The 11,085-nt window shown below is 39.0% G+C and overlaps 1 protein-coding gene across 1 annotated transcript in view; it reads left to right on the forward strand.

Moving 5' to 3' along the window:
• DOCK4 (dedicator of cytokinesis 4) overlaps positions 1 to 10,423 on the forward strand; it is a 421,428-nt gene extending 411,005 nt beyond the window's left edge. Inside the window, 4 exon segments of the mRNA XM_032782929.2 lie at positions 1,302 to 1,374; positions 4,919 to 5,032; positions 6,093 to 6,154; positions 9,509 to 10,423. Coding sequence (XP_032638820.1) covers positions 1,302 to 1,374; positions 4,919 to 5,032; positions 6,093 to 6,154; positions 9,509 to 9,928 — 669 coding nt within the window. The 3' untranslated portion in view covers positions 9,929 to 10,423.
• Positions 10,424 to 11,085: the final 662 nt, after the last annotated feature.

The following is an 11,085-nucleotide window of genomic DNA, read 5'->3' on the forward strand; positions in this document are numbered from 1 at the left end:
GATGCTGGTTATGATGTTGTTCCTGGATGCCACGATCAGCTTCAACATCCTGGACATAACCAAATATTAGTATCTTCCCCCAATAGAAGTTGGTCCAAATAAAAGTTACCTCTTCCACCTTGTCTCTCTCTTATCCTAGAACCTACACAACTGCAACAGCATTGCAAACTACATAACTGTCATTCTTTTGTTTCAATCTATCCTCTTTCCTTTATGTTTCATATGAATTTGCTTCCTTGATTCCTGCTGGTGACTTCAGTGCTTTTGCAGCCCCTGTACTTTTCCTTCAGAAAGGAAACCAGATTTTTTTTTACTTACTGCCTCACTTTCTTGTCAAAAAGCAGTAGTTAATGCTGGAAGAAGATGTGAAAACAGGATTTGGCTGGATTGGTTTTCCCTCACTGATTGTTGGTCTGGTCTGCCTTTAAATTGCAGCACACAGCACTCTATTTAGATTTGCCTCAAAAAATAGATCTGAATTATTTGTGGGAATAGCTACTTATTTTATTTTCTTGTTGTTTAATGTCAAAGAGGATTTCCAAAAAGTGATGTGCTGTGTGAATGTTGTTAATAGAAATACCTAGGAGCTTAGAATACTTTCATAGCACTGTATTCCTATGATTTCTGTAGTAATCAATATTCAGGTAGGAGGGAATTGCCATAATTCAGGGGATAATTCTTACCCACTATAAAGCTAAGAAACCCTGCTACCATGAAGAGTCAGATCTTGGGCAGAATTAGGAAAATGACCCTGTACCAAGGAGACAGCAACATCCTAGATATCACCAAATATTGGTATCTGATTTAGGTCCTTATGCTACAATGAAATCCTTGCAGATGGACCTCTGTATCCATTTGGTATCCAACTGAAGTCAAAGCACACAGATTTTACTTCAGGATTGGGCTTTAAGTTGTAATTGTAATGGGGCAGGGAACTGCCTTATATACTGCCAAAGCCAATAAATAATAACTATCTCAAATTATTCCAATATGCACATGTTTCCAAAAAGGAGGAATTAATCTCCATTTTTTCCTACTCATTTCCATACAATTTTAAGTTCTCAGGGCATGGGGAGGATTACCCCAATATGCCTCTTTAATAAACAAAAAACAAACATACAAAACTACCAGGTCTGTATATTTGGATTACCTCAGTTTTCAAGATCATTTTCCTTATTTAAATAATTTGAGACAAATTCTTTTGAACATTTTGTTTCTGCAAAATTAATGTAATTGTCTTTTAAAAGGTCATTGGGTTACCATTGTCTTTTCCCATAAAATGCACTGTTCTGAATTTCCAGAGAATGCTGTTTAATCATATTGGAGATGGTGCTTTGCCCCGAAGTGATCCTAACCTGTCTGGCCCTGAGAAAGGTGAGTAGAATCCTGTACCACTGCTAATCTGAGTATGAGTGAAGATAAACTAAAGTTGTCACCGTAGAATGTCACTCCTCCTGACTGGCTAGTGAATAATAATAGTTCCTAGATCTCATATAGCACTTCCCATCCATACATCTCAAAGTGCTTCACAAGGAAATGACAATGTACCTGTGATCTGAGCCTTGCATTCAGAAGGGCCCAGGAGGTACCAGGGAGTCAGAGTCTCAGAGATGGAACAGCAGATGGCAAGGCATTGCTGCAGCTGTCTGCCTGCTAGCATGGTCTTCAGCTGGCTGGACTGCATCACTTGGGAGGAACTTTAAAAGCTCAGGAGTGGGAGAAAGATACATGTTCATCTGGAGGCTGAAGACGAGGTTGAGATGATCTTGCCTTGGGTTGGGAGGGAACCCTGAAGTTTGTTACATCCATTCCCCATTTAGCCATACATACATAATTCACCTCTGCTCCCTGTTTATATCTGGAATGCTAGTGGAAATAGATCTAATTATCTTTGCCATATTAAAGTAAATAAGAAACATCCACTATTTGCTGTAAAGAAAATATAAATGAATATTAAAATGTAAATGGTGAGTTGCCAGGTAAACCTGAATCCTGGATATTAGGACTGGAAAATTAAATATACAAGGATTCTTGGTGCTTTAAATACATTTGTTTTAATTTAGTTCACGAATTTTTTGTTCTCCAAGCAAACGATTGCATTATTTAGCCCCCCTTGAATAAAATTGTTCACTCATCACAAATTAGTTCTTTGTAATATCTACAGGGAACATTTTATAAAATGTTTCTGCTTTAGAATGTGTAATAAAATGTCAGGAAATTTTTGTCATTGTTCTGTTTTTTAATGTAGTGACTGGTTGTGAGCAATATTTCTGCAAATGGATTACTGTCAAGGTTGGTTCAGGCCAATATCAGATTGGTCATTATTATCTGGGCTCATGAACATCAGGGCACATGTGACTATAGAAACCAATTGGATACTGTTTAAACACACCTCCCTCTTACCTTATGCTCCCCTCATTTGTGTGTTTATTTCCTGTTATGTATTTTCTAAATTGTAAGATCTCTGGGGTAGGGACTATCCTTGTGTTGTTTGTACAGTGCTTGGTACAGAAGGAATCTGGTAGTCCTTAAATGTACTGCAATAGAAATAGTGAATAACAACGACGACACTGCACTCTGACTTTCACTCCATTCTTGTAAATGAGCACAAGGTCCTTCTTGTGTTTCAGTACCATGTTTGCACACAAGTATGGAGGGCAGGCCAAGAGAAAAATGGTATAGACCAAGGGTAGGCAACCTATGGCACGCGTGCCAAAGGCGGCACACGAGCTGATTTTCAGTGGCACTCATATTGCCTGGGTCCTGGCCACTGGTCCGGGGGGCTCTGCATTTTAATTTAATTTTAAATGACACTTCTTAAACATTTTAAAAATGGTATTTACTTTACATACAACAATAGTTTAGTTATATATTATAGACTTATAGAAAGAGACCTTCTAAAAACACTAAAATGAATTACGCGAAACCTTAAATCAAAGTGAATAAATGAAGACTTGGCACAGCACTTCTGAAAGATTGCTGGCCCCTGGTATAGACAGGGCTTGTGCTCCCTACATCTTGGAAGCACTTTTAATTTGTCAATAGATGGTTCAGCTTAAAAGGTCTTTTACCAATTCTATAGTCCTTATTTTTTTTGAAGGTAATAGATTTTTCATTAACTAGGGGGTAGTTTTAAGGAAAATTGCAATTTTTAAGATCTCTTTTGGGCCTGCCAGTGTTAAATGTCTTTTTGTCAGACAAGTGTGGAGAATATTATAGAATGAGACCTCTCTGGTTCCCGTCATAGAGAATATTCCATGCTTTGTGCAGTAATCGCTATTCCATGCACTACAATTCAATTAAAGATGTACAAGCCCCAGAAAATGACACTGATAAATACCAAACAATGATCTTATACAAGTCAAGGGTGCCAACGTCATCCTGCGACCAAGTAAAATTATATTTTTAATAAGAACCTCTGGACCTCATGGATACAAAGTAAGGGTCATATGCTGGCCTCACTCCATTTTTTATTTTGTGTAGTTTTTAATGTTTTTTAACTTTATCTCTTCTCTTCATCAGCCTGTGTATTTTTGTTCAGTTCCTCTACCCCTCCATTTTAAGTTCTCTCTCTCTCTCTGTTTTTTTGGGGGTGGGGAGGTGTCTGTCAGGGCAACAGAAGTGTATTAACATTGAAGATATTTTGAGGGAATATTGCCTGGAATCCTCGTCAGTTTACTTCTCCAGTCTTTCCATATGTAAAGCGATTCAGAGGAAACTGCCTAGGAACAGTCTGTTTTATTCTACATAGAACTCTTTAAAGAGGGAGCCTGCTACAGAGGGAATCTGAGGACAGGTCTACACTATTGCTTAAGTCATTGTAACTTACCGTGCTTAGGGGTGTGAAAAAGTCACTCCCCTGAGTGACGCAAGTTACAGCAACCTAAGCACTGTCCACACTGGCGCTATGTCAGCGGGAGATGCTCTTCCACTGACGTAGCTTCTGCCTCTCGTGGAGGTGGGGTAATTATAGCAACAGGAGAGCGCTTTCCTGTCAGCATAGAGCATTTCCACCAGACGCACTATAGGAGCACAACTGCATCGGTGCAGTTGTGCCTAATGCAGTGCTTCTAGTGTAGAGTAGCCCTGACCATATTCATGGGATCATAGTCTGTTTCCCTGTGTAGCTGGATCTGTATGTGCAGAGCATCAGAGTGCTCTTTCAGTTGCTATTGCTCATAAGGGGGGATATGATAGAGGTATATAAAATCATGAGTGATGTAGAGAAAGTGGATAAGGAAAAGTTATTTACTTATTCCCATAATACAAGAACTAGGGGTCACCAAATGAAATTAATAGGTAGCAGGTTTAAAACAAATAAAAGGAAGTTCTTCTTCACACAGCGCACAGTCAACTTGTGGAACTCCTTACCTGAGGAGGTTGTGAAGGCTGGGACTATAACAATGTTTAAAAGGGAACTGGATAAATTCATGGTGGCTAAGTCCATAGATGGCTATTAGCCAGGAAGGGTAAAGAATGGTGTCCCTAGCCTCTGTTCATCAGAGGATGGAGATGGATGGCAGGAGAGAGATCACTTGATCATTGCCTGTTAGGTGTCCCAGAGAGAGTGAAGCTGGCATTGGCCACTGTCGGTAGACAGGTACTGGGCTAGATGGACCTTTGGTCTGACCCGATACGGCTGCTCTTATGTTCTTATGAGGTCCAAATAGCTGTACAATCTCAGACACACCTAGGGAGCCAAATACACACGTCAAGCAGGCCAGGAGTCTAACATGCATGATTTTAAGTACTTTTTTAAATGCTATTGTAATCATGTGAGTTTTTCAGGCATGCTGTTAAGTTGGTTAACATTTTAACTCTACATATTTGTAATCTTCATGGCTATAGGAAAGGAGGAGAGGTTGGAATTGAGAGCTGGAAATATTAGCAGATGTGTCAGCTTGTCATTCTCTTCCAGCTGTAAACACCACCCCCAGCAGCTGGAGTCTGGACAGTGGAAAAGAAGCCAGGAACATGTCAGAAAGTGGAAAGCTTATGTCTCCCCCTGTGCCACCAAGACCCACACAAACTGGTGAGTATAGGAACATTTCAGGCGAACCTCCAATACAAAATGATTTACTTGATGGCTTTGACTCTTTCCACTGTGATTAACACTTGACTCCCTGGGCGGATAATTTATCAGTTCATTGCCTCAGATGGAAGGCTGTAGAACTGCAGTTACTTTCATCTTGTTAACGTTCTGTACTCTTGTAACATTCCATTTTCAATATCCTGCATCTTCATTTGATGACTTATTAGATTCAAACAGTTCATGTTGATACTGAAGAGATGATTGATTTTTTTTTTGGTGTTTTGATCTTACAGTGATTGGAGGTTAGTAATCACAACCTGGGCACTATGAAAAGAAGCATCTAATTGGGTGATGCTATATAGGCATTCATGTAAGGACATGGTTTCAGTTTCATTAACCAGTTTGACCTTCAAAAAATCATTTTGTCAATTTAAAGGGAAAGATATTTAAGTGCTACTTTAAGTATGATTGTTTTCAAGTGATTGAAGATATTTTCCATTTATCCTCACAATACACTATGGACCTGCAGGCCTCTGGGAGAAGGATGCTTTGTGATGTGTTATTGCTTGTTTAACACATATGTACAGAATTTTTTCCTTAAAAGAAAAAACAAAGCGAAGGGAAGAGAGCATGATAAGGAAATTTTTTCAATCACATTGCCAGTTAGCTTAGAATGATGTAAAAATTGTCAAGGGAGATGGGTGCATAAATATTTCATGCTGTATGTATTCTCTTGTAAGATAACCTTTGCATAACTTTAGAAGATTTCATTTGTTTCCAAAGTATGCACAGCCTTTGAGCAGGATGCACAGAATGGAACAGGGGGAGGCAGTGGGTAGTAAAAATTGGATCATCGCTTTTCCATTAACAGAGCTTTCCCAGGAATACCTTTGTATAATTTTTTGTTTGTTTGTTTCTGTGATCCATCTAAACATACTGGTGACCTTTTGTATCTGGTAGAATTTCTGTAATAAACCTGATTTACAGTTTTCGTGAGTGTGGCATTCTAAAATCTGTCTAGCTTCTGTGAAATTAAATTGAAACCTTTCTAACTTCACAGCTTCACCAGCAAGGCATGTAGCTTCAGTTTCCCCTTCTCCTGCTGGCAGATCTCCAATGAAGGTACTGGCCTATTCCATGGGGCTTGTTATGTCTATGTTGTGTGATGTATAACTTTTAATTTATATTGTCTGGTTTAGATTGTTCCTTGTGCTACTGGATTTATGCACATTTGCATTCACAAATGTAACTTGACAGTAGCAACCCTAAAACCTTCACACTAAGAGTTTCAAAACCGTGTACCCAAAGTTAGGATCCTAAATATTTAGGCACTTGAAATTAAGTGGTCTGATTTTCAGAAGTTCTGAGCACCCAAAAGCTCTCGTTTGAAAATTTTGGCCTAAGACTTTGTCCAGATAATATATCAGATGAAATGTCCTTAACAATTGTGGAAGCCTCCTACTAGACAAAGGAGCACAACCTGAAGGAAGCAGTTTAGCAGGATTTCCAAAATACACCAACTTTCTTAGCCCACAGTGACGATTAAATAAAAGCCTCTTCACTCGTCCCCTGTCATACATTGGACTCAATCTTTGGCCCTTCTTCCAGCCCCTTTGCATTGCCTGAAGAAGCTGCCCCTAAGAATCTAATCTAAATTCCATTGATGTAAATGAAAATCTTTCCATGTTTCCAATGACTTCAGTGGGCTTTGAATCAATCCCTAGATGGGAAGCCAAGAATTCCCCCGGCATGGTGTGGAAGTGCATGAAGCCAGCTCTAAACATGTCTCCACTCCACTGCAGTGCTCACAGCTATCTGATCCTAATCTGGAACAGAACAGCTGGGCACCAGCCAGCTCAAGATCAGGGAAACAGAAAGTTGTTTTAGATCCACATCCCTCCATCAATGTTCAGCTGAGGATTGAGTCTGGTGTGTCCGGACTATCTCTCAAACTAGCTAGCATAAGTCTAACGTATTTGGTACTTAGCACAACCTTTTATATGTATAATATCTTTTCTTATCTCTTCAGTTGTTGGTTGTTGCATATTTCATGCCTTAATACTAAGAAATCTGAGTTTATGATTAAGTCATAATTAAAAACTAATTCTATTTCTTATAGTTTTTCAAACCCAAGCTTCTTTCATTTCTTTCTTCAGCAGAACCGTGAGCCTCTGGCGTGTAGTACCATGTGGCCTAGTAACTTCCAAGACAGTCATAAGAGAATAAGGAGATTCTAATGGACAGTATACTACTGGTGCCTAATTATTGCAGTGATGGGCATTATACAAAAATGCTTAGGAAAAACTGAGTTTTCAGCAAATCTGTAGAAGTCTACGCCTTTCCTAACGTATTCAGTTCCTCACAATTCAGCTGAATGCTGTAAAGAAATCAGAATCAAAAAGGGAAAATTATTTTACTATGATTCTGTTTCCCTGAAGATGTTCTGCTAAAATTTTCCTTCCTCTCTCTTAACTCCTTAGCGTCAGACCAACAAAATTCCATTGGTTCATGAAGAATTTTGACCCACCAGGATAGCAGTAATGGAGTAGTGTGTGTCATGTCTCCGCTTTGACCATTGTGCACTATCTCTTGTCTGGTATTAATGCTGCCCAACAAACATTGCAAGTCAGATCCTCCACTTACATCAGTGGCAGAGTTCCCAGGAGAGGCTAGTTAAAAATATTTAATCATCACTGAAAAAATTGTTTCTATTTTTTCTCTGGATCAAAGTGCAAGCACTGAGACACTTTAAAAAAAGATCACTAGAGTTGAGGAGAAAAAAACATATAATTTTCACTATCTCATTTTTACTGTTAAACAGGTTTGTTTGTTTTTTCAAAAAAAGAAAAATCACAGCCAACTCTAATCCCCAAATTATATGTGGGGTAAGTGCATAAGAAACCTATTGGAGTAAAATCTACAGCAAACTATAATTACAGGTAATTTTCACTTCTCTAATGATTCTCACTGCCAGGATTCTCACTCCTGGAAGGTAAGAAGCTTAAGAAATGTGCCAGCAGAAAAATGACATAAGGTAGCACCAATATAGTCTCTGCATCAAGGGTAGAATTTCATGCCCCAAGAGCACTGATGTTTGATGTCGTCATCAGTGCAAAAACCGGTCTGCCTCTGCCGAGAAATCCTATATTTGTTAATGTAGAATGCAAGCAGTGCCGTGAAGTTGGAATAGTATCCTTGCAAAAGATTGCAAGTGAACCAGCAAAGCTGGATTCACTCTTCCCATCTCCACTTGTATAACATGAATGTAGAAAGGGGAAACCATAATGTGGAGCTGCCTTGAGTTGGAGGCCTCAACAGGAGTACATGGGAGAGATCCTGGCCCTCTCTCATCCTTATGGGGGAGGCTCTGCCTTTTCTGAGGACCCAAGAACTCAGTACTGAGGACCAGGAACTCAATACCTATGACTTCAGGTGTCGAGGGTGGCACGTGACTGCCAACAGAGGGTCTGTTTTATACTCTACTCCAGTACTATTGTTCTTGAGGATAAAAATTCTTTAAGAGTTTAGTGAGTTCTACCAATCTTGTGCTGAGGAGCTAGGACTCATAAATGTGACTCTTAGTGGATAATATCTTTAGTAAATAATATTTATCATATATACAATAGCTTGAGCTGCCTCATCACCACTTGGCTTAGAGCAAACAATACTTCTAAACCAGGCTGGTAATGGTGATTTGAGTATATTCCCAATCCTGGAAGTCCTGTGGCTTTCCCAAGCAGAAGGTGCTAAAAATTTTCAATAACATTGATGCACACTGCAGAATTTGAAGCTACTTGCACTGTTAATGGTGTCTGGTAATAAGTTATGGTCCTAAAACCAGACACCACACTGATACAATGCAGGGGAATTTAATAGAACTTTATTCTAATTTACACAGCTATTATTCCTGTGTTTAAAACGATTAAGTAGTTAATTTTTAAAAAATCATACATGGAATATTAGATATAACACTGCTTCATGTGTGCTCTTTTTACAGCATGATTCATTGCAAAAAATGGGAGGAAAGCTGTAAATATATTCTAAACCAGAGACTGAAGTAGCAGACGTACTCAATGTGATATAGATACAGTGTTCTGGCAGTAGAGGGCACAGTGCTACTAGTTACACTGCAAGCTATATTCCATTGTCAGTACTATGAAAGTTATTTCTTTTTAAACATTGACAGATTTTTCCAGAGACTGAGGATAGGAATACAACATTTTAATATAGCTTGCTTACAACAATAAATTGTTGACATGAGCAGTATTTGATGTATAGTTTGAAAATATAAGCATTCTGTAGACAACCTTGGACTAGGTTTTTACTGGATCTTAATTTGATCATAAATACATGTTCCGTCTATCAAGCTCCCAAGAATCAGTGCAAAAAAAAAATCTACCTGGGTTTTTAGTGTTCACGGAGAAACATTGCTCTTAATTTTCCTTCACATGAATCCTTCTTTTTTCTTCTTTGCAGGGATCCATGCAATCATTTACCCCATCTCCAGTGGAATGTCATTCCTCGGGGCTCATATCCAACTCCCCAGTCTTGTCAGGAAGTTACAGCAGTGGAATCTCTTCACTTAGCCGATGTAGCACATCAGAAACTTCTGGCTTTGAAAGTCAAGGGAGTGAACAAACTATTCCAAACTACAGTGTTTCTGAGGAGCCGATGAGAAAAGAAAGTAAAACTCCACCACCTTACAGCGTTTATGAACGAACTTTGAGACGGCCTGTTCCGCTACCTCACAGCCTCTCCATCCCTGTCACTTCAGATCCACCAGCACTGCCACCCAAACCCCTGCTGGCGCGGCCAAACAATCTGGAAAACAGTAGCCGGAGGACTGAACAGGTTCCTCGGCCCAGGCCTCTTCCTCGGAAAGTGTCTCAGTTATAAGAAGTCACTTTTATATTTACTTGCAATGAATTCTTTACCGTTTACGAAATAATATTTAAAAAAAAGTAAAATACATTTAGTGTGGGCACTTTAATATTTTACCCAATTTTTCTTTTAAATGATTTTTAAAATGCTTATTAATATTATGTTGCACATTATTAAATAAAATTAATAATTTTGATTGCCAGATATTACAGGAAGCATGAATAAGAGAATTTTGTTAATTTCAAGGTGGTAAATATGGATGCATAGCTTTTTGGTATCTTATGTTCATTTTCATAAAATATAATTTAATTAAATCTAAAACCCCACAAGCTCTCGTTTGCATTAGTTGTGTGCTTCTTACAAAATGTAGACTATGCTAACTGAGCTGATTACTAGAAATAAATGCACACTTTCTAACAACATTGTTTGTAGGCTAGGACATTTCTGCAAGTAGACTGAAGGTTGTTCCCATCTCCCCGTGAGCAGGTTGGTCAATTCAAATATCTGTGCATGTGGAGTTAGGGGTGGTGCAGGGGAGGGGGATACTAATGCAAGTTATCCTGCAGTAAAAAGTTGTAAGGACATAGGTTGGAGTGAGTACTTGAAAAATAATACTACTTCTGCGTTGCTTTCTAAGAGTGACAAATATTCACATTTCATTCAGTGTAGAACACCTTTCTGGGAATTAATTTGATTGTTGAGAAACTCTCTAGTCCTATAACAGTAGCTCATCTGCTGTATCTGGTGCACTTCTTTCTTTTTAAGGTGTGATTTAGACTCATAGACTCATAGATCAGAAGGGACCAACATGATCATCTAGTCTGACCTCCTGCACAAAGCAGGCCACAGAACCCTACCCATCCACTTCTATAAAAACCCCTAACCTATGTCCGAGTTATTGAAGTCTTCAAATTGTGGTTTGAAGACCTCGAGCTGCAGAGAATCCTCCAGCAAGTGACCCATGCCCCACGCTGCAGAGGAAGGCGAAAAACCTCCAGGGCCTCTGCCAATCTGCCCTGGAGGAAAATTCCTTCCCGACCCCAAATATGGCGATCAGCTATACCTTTACTCTTTCAGTTAGCCCATAAAAAAAAAAATCCCATTAACAGTTAGTTGGCAGTTTTCTCCTGTCTTTGAAAGTTAACTTCAAAAAAAAAACCTCTCTACCAGAA

This window comes from Chelonoidis abingdonii, chromosome 1, assembly GCF_003597395.2.
Source record: "Chelonoidis abingdonii isolate Lonesome George chromosome 1, CheloAbing_2.0, whole genome shotgun sequence".
Classification (NCBI taxonomy): Eukaryota; Metazoa; Chordata; order Testudines; family Testudinidae; genus Chelonoidis; species Chelonoidis abingdonii.